The 19,670-nt window shown below is 41.7% G+C and overlaps 1 protein-coding gene across 1 annotated transcript; it reads left to right on the top strand.

Moving 5' to 3' along the window:
* Window positions 1-3,247: 3,247 nt before the first annotated feature.
* On the top strand, window positions 3,248-18,793 carry BCDIN3D (BCDIN3 domain containing RNA methyltransferase). Its single transcript, XM_069230666.1, has 2 exons — window positions 3,248-3,486; window positions 6,487-18,793. The coding sequence occupies exons 1-2, from the start codon at window positions 3,265-3,267 to the stop codon at window positions 7,066-7,068; spliced, it is 804 nt and encodes a 267-aa protein (XP_069086767.1). The 5' UTR covers window positions 3,248-3,264; the 3' UTR covers window positions 7,069-18,793.
* Window positions 18,794-19,670: the final 877 nt, after the last annotated feature.

Below are 19,670 nucleotides of genomic sequence, written 5' to 3'. Positions count from 1 at the left end.
AGAATCGAAAAGAGAAGCAAAATTGAAAAGGAAAAGGATACCGAACAGAAGGTATTCCGGTCCAGAATGGGCATATGCAGTCAATGACGATTGGACTGACGAGTTTGTATCTCTAAGCATCGAGAACGAAGAAGAGGAAGAGATACCAATAGAAAAGAAAAGTTTTATGGACAGTGTTGATTGAAGGGGTGATAAATGATATTGCTTGCTACAATCTAACGTGAAATAGACAACCAGCTGAGACATTGCTAAACCGGATGAGACATTTGCTAAACCGATAAAGACTGAGTTATTGCCGAATTGAGACAAATGCTGCTAACCGATAAGTGACTGGCCTCTTGAAGAAGACGGTGTGAACATTGCGCTCGCTCAGCTTTGTAACTGAATTGCTAAATAATTTTCATTTATAAGTGCTTCTAGCTCTCTGATTCTATACAGATCATGACGCAAAACAATAGAAAGAAATGTTGTAAATATGTGTGTATAGGCTTGGTAATTACATGTGTACTAATAGTAATGGCAATTGTGCTTGGAATACGTGGTAAAACTGAGAATGAGAGAATTGAGGCTTCTACTTTTGCTCCTGTTACTGTCACTGAACTACTTGCTTTAGACATTCTTTTAGCAAAGGATGGTGGTGTTTGCAAAATGCTTGGTGCACGACACTGTTGTACCTATATACCTGACAATAGTGTGAAAATTAAAACTATGCTTGCTAATCTAACAAAAGAAAGTGCAGATTTGAAGGAACTGAAAGAACCAGGAGTGTGGGAGAAGGTTGGAAAAGGACTTGCTTCAGTGGGACATTGGATTGGGGGAATTTGGAATGGAATATTGCTAAAAATAATAGAGGGAATTTTAATAGTGATAATTTGTGTATTTGGAATTTGGGGAATAAAAAGGGGAATAATAATGATTATGGAAAGAATAAAAAGAAGAAAGGAGGAGAAAATTATGAAAAGAATGGCAGAAGAATACAAAGCGCAAACTAGGGGAACTAAAAGGAAAAGAGAACTGACAGAATTTTAATGGAATAAAATTTGTGGGCTTAATTTGTGTGATGACAAGTAGTCATCAGAGGAGGGATTGATGAAGCAGAAAATGAAGGTTTTGACTTATTAACGCATAAACGTAGTGTGAAATAATCATGTGTGACTTTAACCGAACTAATAAAGATTGTACGGGGACAAAATGTGCCCTTAGAGTAGTTTGCCAACATTTATAAGCGTGCTTTATGTAACGTGGTGTATTAGAATTGTACTAATCCGACATAATCATAAACGTGTGCTACGATTTGCTTGTTTGAAATGCGTTAGCTTAGCATTACTTTAGCGGAGGCTTTGGCCTAGTGGCCTGGTCTCACGGTTTAGATGCTCGTATTTTTCCAATGTGCTATTAAACGTGTATTTCTGCTTGAAGCTGTACTTTTCCACAGAAACTGTTCACATGCTTATCTTAAAGTTTCGTGCCAGCCTGGCATATTTTCTCTTTACTTCAAGGTCGACTTGCAGGTGCGGACAATGGAGGCTCTGAAAGTGAGCTAATTGGTAGACAATGTTGCAACTTGCGTACCCATCTCCAAGGATAATGTATGCTTAAGTAAAAGCTTGAGAACTGTCGTTTTTGATTGGACAATTTGAAGCTATCCTATGAACCCTCCAATGGAGACCCTACTGGATTCGAACTGTTGTCTATAAAAACCAGGTGCACGAGAAGAAAGTAGCCATTACCAGCTCGATACCCGCCATTTTGCAGACTTCGTAGCTATTATGGCCCACTTTGCTGCGACGCCATTTTGAGAGACTTTGATGCTTTCTCTAATCGAGAGAAAGAGACTTTAAATGATTCTGGCCCTAGAGACTTTAACTTTGATTTGTCCCTTTGCATGAAGTAGTAGTTTTACCTTGCCGCCGTGAGGCAATTGCCCCGTTCACCCCTGCCCCTTTGCCCCGTCCCATGCTGATTGAGCAACGGTACCTGTGAGACGAAGACTTCCTTGTATGCTGATCGTAATTGGTAAATATGAAAGGAAATTGTAAAATTGCATAGTGTTTCTTTTAGGTAACCAACTGCTGATTTTGATAAGAGCCCTAGCTAGGAGTTTTTCTAAATTAATGTTGCTAAATTATTTTTGCATGAAGTCCCACATGCCGATGCTAATTTGAGGTTAGATGAGGATTCCATATGTCGCACGATGCAATTTGAGATCTTGTTATGCTGACTAAATGTATGCAATTAGTTCATTACAGATTATCGTATTAGTGCTTTGCATTGCCATTATCGAATGCCTTGTGATTCAAATGCTACATAGATTACACTTGTTTCGCCGTTATGGAGAGCTATGAATGTTCATTTATGTTTATCATTTGGTGTTGAGACACATATATATTGTGCTAGCTTTGTTAATATAGGGAAATAAATTCACTAACTTTGCAATAAACTGGTGTGGTTATTCCTGACTGAAAGGTCAGGGTTCGCCGAAATGTATTCTGGATTAATTGTTAAGTGTTATGTTGATCAAGGTATTGCTTATGTTCGTTATTGATTATTGATTTGATGCGACTGATCGATATAAGAGTACGGAGAGTTCCCACCTAGTCAAAAGATTCATCGGCCTAAAGAGCGTCCGAACACAGGTAAATTATTACTACGGACCGCTCTATCACCAGTCATGCATGTATTATGGCTCAGGCAGCGAGTTGCCACCTGGCCATTTCTTATCGACATGGCAGTTATTTGAATGTCCTAGTGGGGCCGAGAGTTAGGTAAACCACACAAAGCCACTTTTCCCCCTTGTATCACTACATACTTAGAACGGTAATTATAAGAACAAAGCAATTTAAAATGTGTTCTGGAGCTGCTTTAATTACCCCTGTTTGATAGTTGATTTAATTAAATATAGACAGAAAGGCCATGATAAAAATGAAACCAGACTATTTTATTTAAAGTACTGTTTAAGAATCATGTCTGGGCGTTCGCAGACACTTGGAACTTGAACAAATCACCAGTATTTTTCTCTGGGAGAGGTGGCAACCCCCGCAGGCATTCACATGCAACCAAAATGAAAGCGCTAGAACAAAACTATAACTCGGCCTCACAGAGCCGCGAACTATGGGCTTTGTCACTGCTTAGACGTTTAGGACACATCCTGCTTTTGCTTTTCCAAAGCTGCCTCTCAAGTCTCTCTTCTACTTCCATTCGTTGAAGGATCTTAATCAAGTCTTTCTTTGGTTTCTATTCTGTCAGTGTGAGTGAGTTGGTGTCATGGCGGCGTCCTCTTTGGAGGAGTCGGATGCTTTGGGTTCAACAGAATCAATTTCTTTCGGGGATCCAGGCGCCGCTCCTTTTGGCAATTTCCCGCATTATTACCGCTTCCACCCTCCGGGAGACCGGCTCCGACTCCTGAGCCCGGAGCTGAAAGCTAGGCTTCCCGAAGCCGAGTGGGCGAGACCGCTACTGTGCCTGGACGTGGGATGCAATAGTGGGGTGAGGAAACATGACAAAGGGGAAAAGAAGTAACAGTCCGCGGTGCAAGAACTCTCGTGTTTCCTCATTTCTATATGGGAGAAACTTATTTAGTCTAATTGTTTTCTTTGCATTTTGGCCTTTGCCGGGGCGTTAACCCATCACGAATTAAAATTATTTGCGTCACAGTGCAAAGAAAAAATGGACTGTGCAAGCTACTCGTCCGTTGAAATGCTATAGTACAACACCACCCGACAGTTAAGGAGCTCACCGGTGGAATGAGTCTTGAGAGACGGGGGTGGTGGCGGAGGGCGATGAGGTTATGGAGAGGGAGGGCTATAGAGTGAGAGAGTGGTAAGGGGTGAGCACAGAAGCATTGCTATGGATAAAAGGGATACAGCTGGTGAAAGTAGAAGGAACAGTGGCGAGTATAGTAGAGAAGATACAGAGGACCTTTAAGTAGCGGATTAGCAGGGGTAGATCGGACTCTTGGAGGTGCGAAGCAGGAACTGGGGACACTTGAACTAAAGCGCAGCTGCCCAACAAGGGCGAGAAGAGTGGGCTGTGGGTGAAAAGGGAAGAATAAAAGTGAGGGGCCGTCATAAGCGGAGAGGATGGGGACAGTGACGAGAGAAAATGAGAGTAAGGCTGGAGAACGACACCCTTGAGAGAGCCAACGGGTGAGAAGGGGCTGGGGTGCAGGTAGGGTTGCCACCTTTCTTAGAAACAAACCCCGGCCATTTATTTACATTTTGCTATTCTAGAATAGCCAAGAGCTGGTAGGGCAAAACAAGGTTGTTTAAAGTTGCCAGGATTGTTTTCTAATATATCAACGATCTCTCTGCTCAAATAAGCATTTTAAAATGATTTGGACAGCTCTGGAAAACTTTTTACTGAATTCTCTATGTTTGATTTTATGATCTGGCTGAACAGTGCAGGTGTCGCCAGACAACTGAGAGAATCACTGGAGAGGAGCTTTGGCTCCATCTATTTTGGGAGGTTAGGAGTACATGTGTTGATTGGGCAGCAGTCTTTCACAAAAGGGCTTTGCACCCACAAAAAACGTGTTGCCCTCCACACAGCAGTGATGATTTTGTTTATCTAGCTGCCTGAAATTTCAAGGGCAATACAGAGGAGATTGTAAAACTAATAAAGTGCCTTAGTTAGCTACATGATTTATGGTGTTGTTCGCTGGCAGCAGTATAGATGAAATGAGGGAAGTCTCTAACCTTCATAGATTTTTAGATTTGGGGCTTGACAGTGTAACTGTCACTTAGCCTTTTAACCTACACCGATATTAGCCTACAGTTATTTTCTTCCACACAAACACACATCCATCCCCATGCTATCTACTTGTAATTATTCACAGTACCATAATGCATTCCTTTAAACCCAGAACATTTGGAATTGACAGTGCTTGTTAGTTTCATATTTCAGAAGGGAAATTCTAGATTTCGCTCCGTCTCCCACTATTTTTTATGCCAACCTGGGACTAAAAATACAGACCAGACAGTTAAAAAAAACAAAAAAAACGACCAGATGACAATTTTAACCGTAGGCGGGGATAAGGAGTAGATGAGACAGTAGTTAAGAGAATAGTGTTAGGAGAGGGACGAGGCAGAAGCTCACAAATGTGTTAGGCGGTGAAAAAGGGAGCAACAGGTGGACCCAGACAGTTAAGACAGAAAGGGGCAACTGTAAAGTGTGACCACAGCAAGGGCTGAGGGTGTGAAACATGAGCAGTAATGAAGAAGGGTATTGGTAGATGTATGTGAACTATTAACAGTGGCATGTCAGAGGTGATGGTTTGAAGAGGGAGAGGGGCAGGTAAGTGTGGTTAAAGGAAAGAGGGACATGGATGAGACTGAAACACCTGGCCGGTGAAGAGATTAGTTGAACAACAGAGATAAAAAGCGGTTCAAAGAAAGGAGCAGAGGGCACAGAAAAGGTGCTTAATTTAGGTAAGGAGAAATGCAACAGTGTGGGCAGCGGACGAAAGCTGAAGTGGGAAAAAACAGAGGTCTATAGGGAATGTGTTCTCCCTTTTCTAATGTAAGAAGGCGGGATCAAGGAGAAAGCAAGTGATGCGGAGCAGGAGAGGGGTTGTGGAAAATGGGTGTTGAATTGGAAAGCCATAACGAAAAAAATCATGTCTGCTCTTATGACTAACGCACAGTATGTAATTATTTCCGGTTGATGTACTCAGTATAGAAATGCAAATCATGAAGTGTTAACGGGTGTACCTAGGGAAGGGATTAAGGACGTACAAGACAAACTGCACATGGAAGTAAAAGGCTAATGTACTTATAATGTCTTAAGGCAGACTGAAAATCTAAGTGAGAGCATAGTTCGTGAGTTTAGACTTTTGGAGAGCATAATGGTGAGGAAAACTAGAATGAGTAATTGTCTCAACTAGGGGGAAGTCGAGTCGTGGGGATTGGGTGGTTGGAGAAGAGAGACCACAAGGAAAAACAGCAACCTGAAGAAGTATTAAGGCAAAGAGCTTCGAATCGAGGTGGGTTGGCACCCTGTAGTGACTAATAAAGGGATTGTGATAATTACACTGATTAAGTTTCCTAGTAATCCTTGTGATCACGGGATCCGAACAGTAAAAATTGGTGTTGAACGCAAAACAAAACTATAAGTGCTTCTTTGAGAGCAGATAGGCTGGCAACAGTGAAAAGATGTAGAGAATTTGTATATGCACCCTGGGCACCTATGCAACCAAGGAAATCTTTTGAAATTGAGGTATTGGCAATACACCCTGGAAGTCAGGAGAAGGGCTGCTTTGAAAATCTCAGGGTTGAGTAGCATAAAAAAGAATGAGCCTTTTGATTGAGGGAAAAACTTAAGGGGGAATGGTTCGTGGAACAGAATGAAACATAGGCATTCTTAAAGAGTAGAAACGATCCTATTTATCAGCTATCGAACTTATTGTAAAAGAGGTCATTCTGATACACACAGGCTATCTATTAAAGATGTTTTAAATTGCAGTACACAGATGTTTTTTTTCTTTCCCAGGACCTGAGTGTTGCTCTGTATCGTCTTCTCATGGGCTTTCAAGACAACGAAACAGCACGTGCCCTTTCCGTAGATGATCTCGGAAATGTCCAACTACTCTGTTGTGACATCGATGCCACGTTGATTCAGAGGGCAAAGGAAACAAACCCCTTTCCAGACTCAATTTCCTACTCTTGTCTCAATATTATGGATGCAGTTGCTCGCCAAGGGGTCTTTGACTCCTTCCTAGCTAGGTTTGATCGCTCGTCCTTTGATCTTGTTTTTTGTATGTCTGTGACTATGTGGATTCACCTGCACCATGGGGACAGAGGTCTGGTGGAATTTTTAGGCTGCCTCGCATCTCTCTGTAAGTACCTGCTGATAGAGCCCCAGCCTTGGAAGTGTTACCGATCTGCTGCCCGGCGTCTACGTAAGCTAGGCAGAAATGACTTTGACCACTTTCGGTCTTTGACTATTACTGGCGACATGACCAAGCAGATAACGAAGATTTTGACCAGTGATGGAGCCACAGAGCTGATCTGCTCTTTCGGGAACACCAGCTGGGACCGAAGCATTCTCCTTTTTAAATCAAACAAACTATAAGCCTATTGAAATGGTGTTGTAAGTGACGTGCAAGAGGAAACTTTTAAGATTCTCTGTTTAACATGAGGTACTTTTGTGTAACGTAGGCCACCAAATTAAGGTGTGCACCCAAACTGTACTGTGACACAAGGGAATACCTAAAAAAAAAAAGTGCGGCTCCATCAGGCGATGTTTACATAAGTTGCAGAAGGGCCTCGGTGTAAATCGGACTGTCAAGGGAATTCGTTTTCATGCGCGCACCCGTGAATCAAGTGACATGGAGTTGGCACATAGTCAACTTGTTGTAATAGTCAAGGAACGGCAGGGTTCAGTCCAAGGCCTGGCGTCTGTTTGAGTTTTATTTGAGTTTTTTTTAAATGTTTATTTTTAATAAATTTTGCTACAAATCTCCGTGACATCTTGAAATTCAAGGTCAGGGTCGGAGGCGAGGATTGTGCTTTAGCAGTTAGAACAAAAGGACTGCAGACATCCACAAACTTCATTCTCTCCTGATCTACATCTGAAATAAGTAGCCTTCCTTCTCTTTATCCAGTAGTCTCCTTTTTGGGTAATTCTGTAATGAGGTAACTGCTTGAGCTGTCTCTTCTATGTCATTTTGAGGTGTGTTTTGGGAGAGCATAGTCTGCCAATAGAGTGGAACATCACTTTGGTAACAGGTCATGCATTGTGCTGCTGTGCAGTATTCTGTTTTTAATCGTTTGCAAAGGAGGTGATTATAACAGGAGGAGTAGGGTCTCAGTTTAGTGACCGGGAAGTGCTTATAAGATTATTATTTTTTTCCCAGACATTTATTTGGAGGGAGGGGATGTTAGGTCTGGCATCCTTGGAGTGGTTCTCCCCTAACGTTTTGCCTCTGCATATCTTACCTCTGCTAATGTGTTTGTGCTTTCTCCTTAAAACATGGAAAAATTGGCTTTCATCCAATTGGCACATTTATTTACTTTAAATGCAAGTCCTTAGTAAAATGATAATACTGGTGCACAGGACCTGTAAATTAAATGCTACTAGTGTGCCTGCAGCACTGATTGTAGCACCCATTTGAGTAGCCCTTTAAACATGTCTCAGCCCTGCCATTGCGGCCTGTGTGTAATTTTACCCAGCCATTTTGAACTGGCATTATAAACCTTTTGCCAGGCCTAAACCTTCCTTTTCAATATAGATTGGTCACCCCTAAGTAGGCCCTGAACAGCCCAGAGGGCTGTGGACAAGTGTAGTTTGGTGTCTAAAGAATTGTAATTAAAAGTCCTTCTTAATGGTAAACTCTGATTTTTAATCACAATTCTGAAAATACTACTTTTAGAAAGTTAGCATTTTGATATCCTAACCATTTGGTTCCTGCAGCCTGATCCTGGGTCAAATTACTAGGTGTAGCTGGCTGTTTGTGTATTTGTCCTAGACAGTGAGACAAAAAGAAGATGGGTGTTGGCAGGATAGGCCTCTCTGAGGTAAGATGGGGAAAGAGCTATCACTTACCACACTTGAACATCACAAAGGCTGTTCCGGAGTACTCTCACAAAGTGTTTGACACTGGTATTGTGATACCAGACAAGCTGGGGCCATGGCAGGGAGGAAGGGAATGCCTAACACCTGAAGAGGGCCGAAACCTCTAGAAACTTCCTCCACTTCAAAGTGGGCACCAGGTTTAAGTGTTGGACCTCAGACATCAACTCTTCAGTATGCTTCTGGACCTGTGGACTCTGCGAGGAAGAAGGACTGCTGTGCTACTTAAAGGATTACCATTCTGCTATGCTAGACTGCTGCCCTCTTGCCGCTCTGTAAAGGACTGTACCGACATCAGCTGAACCCAGTACCCCAGAGTGATTCCAGGGGCAGTTGGCTGGCCTTCTCACTTGATCCTCAGGGGCAGAAGGCTCCAGAAACCTTGAACCCACCATCTAGACTCTGCCATCCTTCTGTCCCAACCTTCCAGGTGTGGCCACCACAAACCTGGGCCCTTGGAAGTGGACCAGAAGATGCTCCACTAGCCTATCTGTAGTTCCAGCAGATCGCCACGTCTTCTCTGCTGCTTGGCACAACCCAAACAAAAGACGCATCACCTCTACTGCATGTATTTCCCTGACGCAAGGAATTCACATTGCTGCCTGCACCCTCCCAGAAACGCTTGGTGCATGACATATCTTTATGCCGGACTTTACATCACAAGCCCCATATCGATGGCATTCTAAATGACGACACATGACCTCGCTTCGCTGCTCCTAGGAACCATCACTGTGTGATGCATTCTTGATGCAGGATGCCTCAGCGCTCTGCAAACAAGATTTAAGATACTCCTTTTCAGCAGATCTAACTGGGTCCCTGTAACCAGCCTGCCCTCCAGTGCAGTTGGCCTGTGCTTGTGACTTTGTCCCAGTCTAGTGCAACCAGATATCCACAGTTGGTTCTTTTTTATATTGCTATTTTCGCTTAAATAGTTAAACTTGCATATCTCCAGTTCTTCTGATTATTCTGTGTTTCTAATTTTGTGTGGAATTTTCCTTCTGTTGTGTTTTCCCCCTATTACTGTTTGAAGTGCTGCATAAATACTTAATACATTGCCTCTAAATTAAGCCTGGGTGGTGTGTGCCAGGGTACCAGTGGGTTGAGCATAGCTTAATTTGGGAGTTGCTTATGACTTCACCCTGACATGGATTGTGGTTGCTGCTTGAGTAGGGTTCCCACTTCCCCTCATACAGTAACCCAAATTCTTACAGAGGGGGTGTAATAATCATTAAAGGGTTTATCCTGATTGCTCCAGTTGCCAAAATGGCATGAGGTTAGAAAGTTCCATTCCTGTTAGAATTGAGATTGTTAGTAAGGTCAGTCCCAGTGTGATGCAGGAGGTCATCAAAATCGCTGTGAGATAAGGGGCGATTGTAAGAGCACTAATTCGTAATGCTTGAATGCCTCTCCAAATAGATCAATCTGCATAAAGAGCAAAGAATTCCACTTTGATGACCCCTGGGTCAGTGAATAAATAAGCTCTTACTCCACCTCCTGTTCTGCTTTCCTACTTATCTCGTATCAGAGCTTCAGAACATCTCTGGAATGCACTTCTGAGTTCAAAGAAGACCTTTATTGTTGTTAATTCTTCCCCACCCACAAGTTCTTGAGAGACGAATTAATAGATTTCAAGCACACGTTCAAATGAGTAAAAGTATCGCAACAATGAAAACAAAATATATCACAGTACTTCTCAGTTGCAGTGTACACAGCAGGTTAGATATTTAATGCAAAGCATATACAATCAAATACTTAACCGTGTAAGGCCTATATACAGCTTCATCTTTCTGGGGTCTGCAAGTTGATGACTCCGGTCAACTGTGAGAAAGAGATTATCTACCCACACGGGAGACTGGCAACTGGCGCCAAGTTCCAGTCCGAAGTCCAGCAGTTTCGAATCTAAATCTCTGAAGCCCCGAGTCATCCTTACAAAAGCGTGCCCCCTCCTCTCAGACTCGGGGAAAACTACGTAAGCCTTTGGAGACTGGCCAGATCTCCCAGACTTCTCCTCTTCCCCAGCCTGAGCAGAAAGGAAAACACCAAATGTACTCTCTCTTATCAGGTCTAGTCTGCTGTGCGAAGAAAACAGCTTGGTTCATCTTGTGGAAAAACATAGCTTGGAAAAATACAGCTTGGATTCTCAACTGCAATGTCTAACTCCACGTTAAAGGCAATAGGCAGCTAACCTAAATATCAAATGTAATGTCTAATGTCATGTCAAATCCAATAGGCAGCTGAGCTGAATACCAAATGTGATGTCTAATATCATGTCAAAGCCAATAGGCAGCTAAACTAAATACAGCATGTCAAAGCCAATAGGCAGAATACAGAATGTAATGGCTAATGCAATGTCAAAGCCAATAGGCGGCTGAACTGAATACAGAAAGTAATGGCTAATGCCATGTCAAAGCCAATAGGCGGCTAGACTGAACAAAACATATAATGTGCTACTGGTGAACATTGAGCAACTAATATGCGCAGTGGTGAAACACAAAGTCATTGGTCAAACACCATTAATAGCATCACACCCCCCTCCTGCCCCCTCATTGATGGAAAATGAAAGCGGGGCATTGGTTATCAGGACACTGGGGCCAAGGGTAAGAAAAGCTACTGAAAGAACAAGTGTATTAGAAACGGGAGAAGCTCATCTGTCCGAATTGATGCCTTCAGCAGCCTAATAAAGCAATTATATTGAAACAAATCCACTTTACGTCCGGTAAGGAAAAAGCACATCAGAAACTGCTAAACAGACACCACAGGAACCCTTGATCCAAAGGGATAAAATTGCAACGATGAAGGGCCCATTGGTGCATCTGAGGCATGCTTTGAAAATGCTTACTACGAGCAGCCACAGCACCTGGCCAGAAAATGGTCCCATGAGTCAAGAGTGAGTTAGAAGACTAGTCTTTCCAGGAGCTAGACAATTAAATACTCTTATAGAGGTACTTTTTTTACCATAATTTTCTTTACCTTCCAAGCTCAATTGAGTGGTTTCAATAGGAGAAAATGACTTAGGAAACGGATGGATAAAGATTTGCATAACTGCTTTAGAGTGGCATGCCCCTCTGTGGAGGTAATGGTGTTGCTGGCTCTAGAATTTGATCATGAGATGATGATCTGAGGTGCATCTTTTATTAATCCTTAGAAAGGTGATGAAAATTCTGGTAGATGTGCCAGGACAAATTGTTCGATGTTAGAAGCCTTTAACAAACATAATAGACAAGGTGAAATGTGCTGAGGAGGAAGGGACCTTCCTAATCCAGGCGTTCTTTCAGGGTGGATTAAACAAGTGACCTGCATGTTAGGCCATGCTAATTGTTAAATGGCAGAAAGAAGGCAGTCTTTCGAAAATAAATCGATCCTAACTTAGCGTGGCCATATCCGGACCGAGTCCTGTACTACAAGGGAGGCTCTTCGGGAGCCCCGTTGCAAAGGAACTGAGGAACTACCTTTTGCTTCTTTGGACAAGGTGAAGCATATATGAAAAAACGTTTTAAACCTGGGTGATTTTTATAGGGCTGGATATGACGAAAAACACTTGTTTGGCTGTTTTCGGGGACTAGGTACTGACAATCTCCAGGGCTTCTCTGACTGGGACTGCTGGAACGGTAATTGATAATTTGCCGACTTTTAGCCATCCAGAAGCATGGGAGGCCATGGGTATGTTAGAGGTTGTTTCCAAAGAGCAGCGGGATCCACAGAAGGTTATCAAATGATGCTTCGATCATTCAGTCAGTGTACCTCTATGTTTCTGGGCATCAGTTCAGCCTATGAGGTTCAGAACAATCTTTTTTTTCTGTGCATTCCTAGGAGGACATAATCCAACACTGTAGTTATCTTATCTAAGTCTTTTCTGGTTACCATGGACTCTGCATGGTGAAGTGTTTTTGAGCATGTCAAGGCATGGCCACAGAATTTAGACCTAAGAGAGTTCAACAATTGCCAATATTCCTTTAGAAATCTTTCAATGCAGTGTCCTCTTCCACTGTGGCACAATAGTTGGGCCAAGTGATGCTTGAGGCTGGCGTAGATATATGCTTTTTTCCCTGGGTTGTAGGTTGGAAGATATTACAAAAATGGTCCCTGACTGTTTTTCATATTCTGTTTTAAGCAGATTTATGTTAAACCTATGCCACACAAAGCATTTTTGGTGGTAAATACTGTTTCAAGTTGTGTAATATGCATTTCTGAGTTCAAACTAAATTTAATCAATTTACATGCTATTAAGAATGAAAGTTTAAATTCTGTTAAGGCCACTTAGGTGAAAATGATCTCTTCTGCTGATTGCAGCAACTTAGTGCTGCATTACGAAGATCTGCTTCATTCAAAGCGGTCTGTACCAGAAGAATTGGCAGGTCTACTGCAACCCCGTAGACCTGAAGTATTTTACCCTCCCTGGGTTACTGATGATGCTGGTACATAACTCCTCGGAGTTAACCTGTGTGCCAAAGGGGCACTAATAATAAGGTCTTTCCCTCCTTTTTCTCTCTGTTAATTTAATTGCGGCATGAAGCTGTTGTTCCTCTCGGACACATCAGTTAATGACAAGTTTCCCCCAGAAAAGACCTCCCCTGCCACCCACTGTATCCTGTTTGTCAGTTCTGAGTGCTGCCATTTGGGATATAATCCGTCTCATTAGTCCTTACCAAAAATTTGACCACCCTAATGGTGGTCCTTCATCACAAAGGGATATGTGTTCAACCCTACCCGGATGACTGACTGGTTTTCTCTGCATCAGAGGATATAACACATTCTGAGTTCTGTCTCTACTAAGCGAACACAGACGTTTGGTAAATCTAAAAGTCTGAGCTTGCACCATCACAGGATCCGGTGTTCAGTGGAGCAAGGTTCCATACAGACTGGTGTTTGGTAACTCTACCAGATAAGAGTTGAGAAGATTCAGTGTTACATTTTGAGACTTCTTTCACTAGAGATTCTCAAACCTTAGCGGTATAGTTGTAGGTACAAGGGGATTGGCCAGCAACTGTGTTGTAAGCTCCATGGGTCAGATATTGCCTTAAACTGAGACATGCCCTACTGTATTACAGCCCATCATGTCACTATGGATTCTGATGTCTGTGTTTTTTGAGACAAAGATGGTATTGTGCATGGATCCACAAACATCCTAAAGTGGGTTCCATTGTCCCCCTTCAAAACTATTGCTTTCAATGCCAGACACCAGTGCTTTGGAGTGGGGTGCATGTACAGGATCCCAGCAGATTCAGGGTGTTAGTCCCAGACTCAGCAGGTCAGGTTTTCCAAATGGGGGGGAGTTAGAGCAATTCACTTAGCTCTTTTGTTATTTTCTCCCCTGTTTTCAAACAGTTCAGTCCTTGTCAGAGCGGACAATATGACTACAAAGTTTTACGTCATTAAATGGAATAAAATATCCATCATTGTCCAAAATATCAGACTGGATGTTTGTTTGGGCAGAAAGCAAGATTAGTTCTCTGATCATAGTGTACATTCAAGGATCAGTAAACAATGTAGCTGTTAGGTTGAGCAAGGTCATTCCAACTTCTCAGGAGTTTTGTCAGAATCCTTGAGTGTTTGTATAGATTTGTTAGAGCAGGGGAGAACCAGTGATAGACCTGTTTGCATCTGTTCAGAATTCTTGCCTGCCGCTTTGTTTCGTAGAAGAGCAAGGGAGAGGCATTCATGGAGTCTGGGTGCACTGCTGTCCTTGGCTAAAGGGTTTGGTATGTCTTTCCTCCTTTTCCCTTAATACCCAAGTTCCTGGTCAGGGTAAGTAAGGACAGGGCAGCAGCAAATCTAATTGTGCCAGCCTGGCTCAGCTCATGTGGAATTGTCTCCTGATAGCAATGACCAAACAGTAGTGGTTCCTACTGATTGTTGTCTCTCCTGTCCTTTTCTCCAGTCTATTCCAACACTTTAACAAGGCTTTAGACTAATAGTCTGGGAATTGAAAGGGCAGGATTAAGAAATAAATGTCTTTCAGGACAGTTGGTAATTTCTATCCAGTCTTCCAGAAGAACGTCTACTCTTAGCTTTTATGCAACTCTCGGTAACATCTAGTAAGTAGTATCTGGCAAGGGAGCTGGTGCCTCAGAACACAGAGTTGGTTCAGATTCCATCTTTTTGCAGGATGGGTTCATGCTAGGTTTCAGTGTTTCAACTCTAAAGATCTAGTGGCAAGTCATATATGCTTTTAGATCCTGGAAAAACATATCAGACAAGAGAACTGGCTTCAGATGTTCTTTAGGGGGATTCAACAACATTGTCTCTTCATTCTTCGTGTTCCTGTGATTCTACAGACTCTTAGGAATCCTGTCTTTGGAGTCAGTGAATACAAGTTTAATCCTGAACACTTTCTTTTTTGTTGCAATAACCTCTGCCAGAAGGCCAGGTGCACTCTGGTCTCTGTTCTTGTAGATATCCTTTTCTCAGGGTTTTCTAGAACAGAATCCTTTACTTCTAAGTTCTCCCTTTATCCTCAAAGTAATTTTGAACTTAAAGTTAGGAGCATGAAGTGATTCTTCCATTTTTGTATCCTGGTGATGAAACTCAATAGGAATTTAGGCTTCAAACCTGAGATTTCAGAAGAGCTATGATGATTTATTTGGATAGAGAGATGGAGGGTAGTCTCCTCTCTTTTCAAATTTGGACTGTATAAGAAGGGATTGAAGGCTGCAGTTCAGACCCTTAGTAGATGGATTAGCTCTTTGCTAAACCCAGATTTCGGCTCCCTTAGGAATTCAGGGCAGGCCAATAAGAGGAATGTTAGCAGAGAGGGAGGGAGCCTCATTAGTGGAAATTGGCAGGACAACTGCTTGGTCTACTCTCTCTACATTTCTAAACATATTTGGATAATGCAAGAAATAGATGTACAAGATGTTATTAAATCTGAAGTTCGTTCATCTATCGAGTGAATATGAAAAGAACAAGTGACATTTAATATGTTGAGTAGTGACTTACAGGCATCCTGGTCTTTTTGCTCGGATAAATCTCAGGAAATTAATTAAAGCAAGAGGCACAAGGAGGTAATGCTTTATTTATTTACCAGTAATTCCATTACTCTGAGTCCTTCTCTTTGGGTTTATTAATTCTCTTTCTTCTGCCCTATTATTCCTTGCAAACTTTGTGGAATGTGGTTTGAGACTGTTAAACACCATGTGGTTGTAGTGTAGGGCATTTTATGGAGGACGCCATAATTGATTATTGTGTCTGAAAGGCACAACTGCTTCACATTATAATTAATTAATTTAAGTTAATGGATCTGAATAGTGCAGTTGCCAAAAAGAGATTGAAGCACTGCCAACCTGACCTCGCCTATTGGGGAAAAAAAAAAAGAGGAATTTTCATCAATGTATGTGTTGTATGTGGTTAATGCATAATATTCTTTGAAAGCATTTTGTATTTTGACATGGTGCTGAAGAAATTGGTTCTTTCTGGTTGGATAGCTTCACAGTGGCCAAATTGTCATGTCCTCTTTGTTTAGGACAGTAGCAGAAGCAGGAGTAATATAGGCAGAACAATGAAGAAGCTGATAGGGATGCTGCAGGGTTTTTCTGGCCAGCATTTTCACATCTTTTTTAGGTCGAGCATAAGCATACAACCTCTTGTATACTTTAGTGTACTTCTTGTGTGTGCTGAAAGCCATTTTATTTGTTTTTTTCGGTCTCATTTTAAAATCCTTGCTTACTAGTGGTCAGTCCTGCCTCTTTGGTTGTGCCATGGAGCAGGCACTAAGCACAGTATCATTACGCTTTGTTGTGTTCATCTGTTCATGGAGAGACTGTTTTTTTTTTTTTTTAATTTCTTTTGTGGTTGTATTAAACTGTGGGTGGGTGTATAGCCAGATATGATGTCAGGCAGCTTGTTTGCCATTTGTCAGACAAGAGTGCAATAACCCACTTCACCTAGAGCAGTTAGGGGTGCATGTTCAATTAAAAGTATCCCTATGGTGCTCATGAGTCACTGTCCTTGTTCTGCATGTGGCTACTTTAGCAGGCCAGGCCCTTTTATTTCTCTTTATTTCTCCAGGGAATGGTGGCAGCTATGGGAGGCAAGCCCCTTTCTTTACATCTGCAAGGTTCCTTACCTGAGCCACCCTGCTTTAAATTCTTGAGACCCACCATGTCCCATTACGTTCACATGCCACAGTAGGCATTTGGTTGTATCGGGTTGGGTTAAGTATAAACAGGAAGTCTTGTGCACAAGCGTTAGATTAGGGGTGTCACTGCCATCCCCCGCAGCCACATTGAAGAGTCTTCTTGGAGGCTGCACCCCCCTCAAGTTTGAATTACGCATGTATTGGCAACAACAGTATTTTTTTATAGTCATTTATTATTTTGTTAAAGACAATCGCTTGACATAAGTGTTTGTATGTTTCTCTTGATCTGCGCGGCGGCCACTTCAGGAGGCCCCACCCCTCTCTTTACATCAGGGCGCTTGCTCGTCTACGCCACCCTGCTTTAATTCTTGAGACCCACAATGCTGGTTATGGTTGGCATTGGTTACATTTGGCTGTTTCACGTATGTTGGCCTGTGTACCGCAGTGAGAGAACATCCTGATGCCTTTGTTGGATTCAGCCGATAGGGACTGGTCTTATGTAACACAGAGTATGCAGGCCAGTGCACAATATGTTTGCCCGACCCTCTCTGCCTGCCATTGGGCTTTCTCCGTCCTCCTGATAGGTGTAAAAAAAAAAAAAAAAAAAAAAGGTATATCTGTATTTCATTCTTCGATCTTTCAGCAGCACTCTTGCAAGTCCCATCCTCGCCCATAGACCTGACTTAGGTCCCAATAGAAGTTAAGTGGAGAAATACATTTTCATGTTTTCCTGTATGGTAGCCTATGGTGACAGATGCAACTGTTGAAGTAGGTTGTTGTTGGTATTATTTGCATTTGCCTGCTTGCAGTAGTTTAATGTATGTTGACATACACAAAGTTTTGGAGTAATTTGTGGCTGGACTGGTCTTGAACACACAGGATATTCATTGCGTGTTATTATATTGTTAGATGTTTTGTTTGACAGCATGTAAATTGCACGTAGAATCAGGGGTGTGGAATTTAATAAAATATCTACTTGTCCATAGATAGATTACTTCATAAATCTACTTGTCCTGTAAAAAATAACAAAAAAGCGCTACTTGTCCCTTTGGTGCCATGTAGTGCGGTGACAAATTATGGCAGCAATCTCATTATGTAAGAGCTATGATAATAGCCTCTCTGATTGTGTCATGGCTAATATGGTAGTAGGGCTTGAATACTAGCAATTTCATGCCCTACTATAGCAATTTCCTTATTTTGCCACCATTGCGCAGATCTTCATACTGGGGCTAGAGGAAGCAGTAAGCAGTAGTCCGAGAGCTGGAATGCCTTTTTGAGTCTGCGCAAACCTATTAAAATGCATGTTTTAAGGTGTTTCATTAGCTCAACTCTTGACTTTTTTTACATACAAAGAAAGGTTTGGAAATGTATTCCTGACGAGCAGAAGTAGAAGTTCTTCCAGGGTTGGGAAAAATGTGGTTGGTGGGAAAGTGAAGTTCTAAATGCTCAGTAGATTTTCGCATGAGCAAATCTACACATCCATATTAGCTTGTGCTAAAATACAGTTCACAAATCTGTTCCTGGAGTACGATTTCTTGGTTTATTTCTGTAAATTCTTGTGAATTCATGAAAGCCACCAATAAAAAGACATATACCGTTGGTACACTTTTGTGACTTTCTTTAAAAATTGGACCCCCAATCACGTCTGACGTTAACCAAAACATTTTGTTTTGATTGAAATTATTTTTCTATCTCTATCCATCTATGAGCTAACTTTACTGTGAGTGGTAGCATTCTGCTCTTCCACTAGAAGCATATTGGCACGCAAAGTAGTTTTGTTCAGTCCCAGAAACTACTGTGGCAATGTGTGCTTTTTGAGACCAAAACATTTTTTTGCTTTTTGCCAATGTTTGTTACAATGGTGAGGGTTTGGCACCTCTCACAACTATAAAGTGTTACAAAAGCCATGTCAAAACAAGACATACATTGGCAAAACCAAAAGACTTACCACCAATGTTGGATTGGTTGGCTTTGCCAGCACTTGTTTATTTTCATGTTTCCCATAATCTTGTTGAAAATAGTTACACTTATTTTCCATCATGAATTTTTTTGGGGGAAATACTAGGATGCATCAACACAGTTTACTAAATGACACCTAAAGAAATAGTACATACGGTTTAACAGTAATTTAACAAAACATTTTTCCTTCTTGCATTTTTTTTCTGAGCATTTTATTTTGAAAGCAAAGACTCATCAGTCTTGCTTTCAAGCTTCTGCAAATATTTGCATCTAATCAGAGAGAATTCCTGAAGCATTATACATAGCCTCATATTGGTAAATCTTTAAAACATTTGTACACACATTTTTTTCATTGGAACTACTGTCAGTAGTGCAGTGTGACCTTGCAATGTTTTAGATTGCTCACCCTAATAATACACGCTTTGCATTAAGGAAACATAAATACAACCCACACACAGAGCAAATGTGGCATAAGAACAAGATTTAAAGGTATCTTTTATTGCCCTTCCACTTTTCAACTCAACAGAACACCTGTTCAGTGTCATCTCACCAGAAGGGACAAATAAGTATTAAAAATAGCTCAACCTGATCAAATAAGACTTGCCAATGGGAGTGGTCGAGTGGTTTGAACCAAGATGTCATTACTCCTCAGTGCACGACAGAGGATTTAAATCAATGACCCTCCAATTAGTCACTGTTAAAAAAAGGGGTCTCTAGTAGGCAGTCTGTTTGCACGCTCTCCAAGTAGGAACCCTCACTCTTGTCAGGATAAGGGAGATATGCAGCTCAGATAACCCCTTCTCACCCCCTTGGTAGATTGGCACGAGCAGTTAGGCTTAACTCAAAAGCAATGTGTAAAGCATTTGCACATAACACAGTAATAAGGTGAAAACACTACAAAAGGACACCACACCAGTTTTAGAAAAATAAATATTTATCTTTGTAAAACAAGACCAAAATGAGAAAAATCTAACATACAGTAATAAAGATATGAATTTTGCAAGAATTACTTAAAAATGAAGTTCCTTGAAGTTGATAACTCTGTCTGGGACTATCACAGCGTCGTGAA

Source organism: Pleurodeles waltl, chromosome 4_2, assembly GCF_031143425.1.
Source record: "Pleurodeles waltl isolate 20211129_DDA chromosome 4_2, aPleWal1.hap1.20221129, whole genome shotgun sequence".
Taxonomy (NCBI): domain Eukaryota; kingdom Metazoa; phylum Chordata; class Amphibia; order Caudata; family Salamandridae; genus Pleurodeles; species Pleurodeles waltl.
The sequence above is the reverse complement of the archived record's forward strand: the minus strand, read 5'-3'. Positions and strand labels throughout refer to the sequence as shown.

Bases quoted from the DNA above. Each gene is read 5' to 3' on its own strand.
- BCDIN3D (XM_069230666.1), top strand. From the start codon at position 3,265: ATGGCGGCGTCCTCTTTGGAGGAGTCGGATGCTTTGGGTTCAACAGAA. The intron at 3,487-6,486 runs GTGAGGAAACAT...TTTCTTTCCCAG, and splicing joins ACGTGGGATGCAATAGTGGG to GACCTGAGTGTTGCTCTGTA.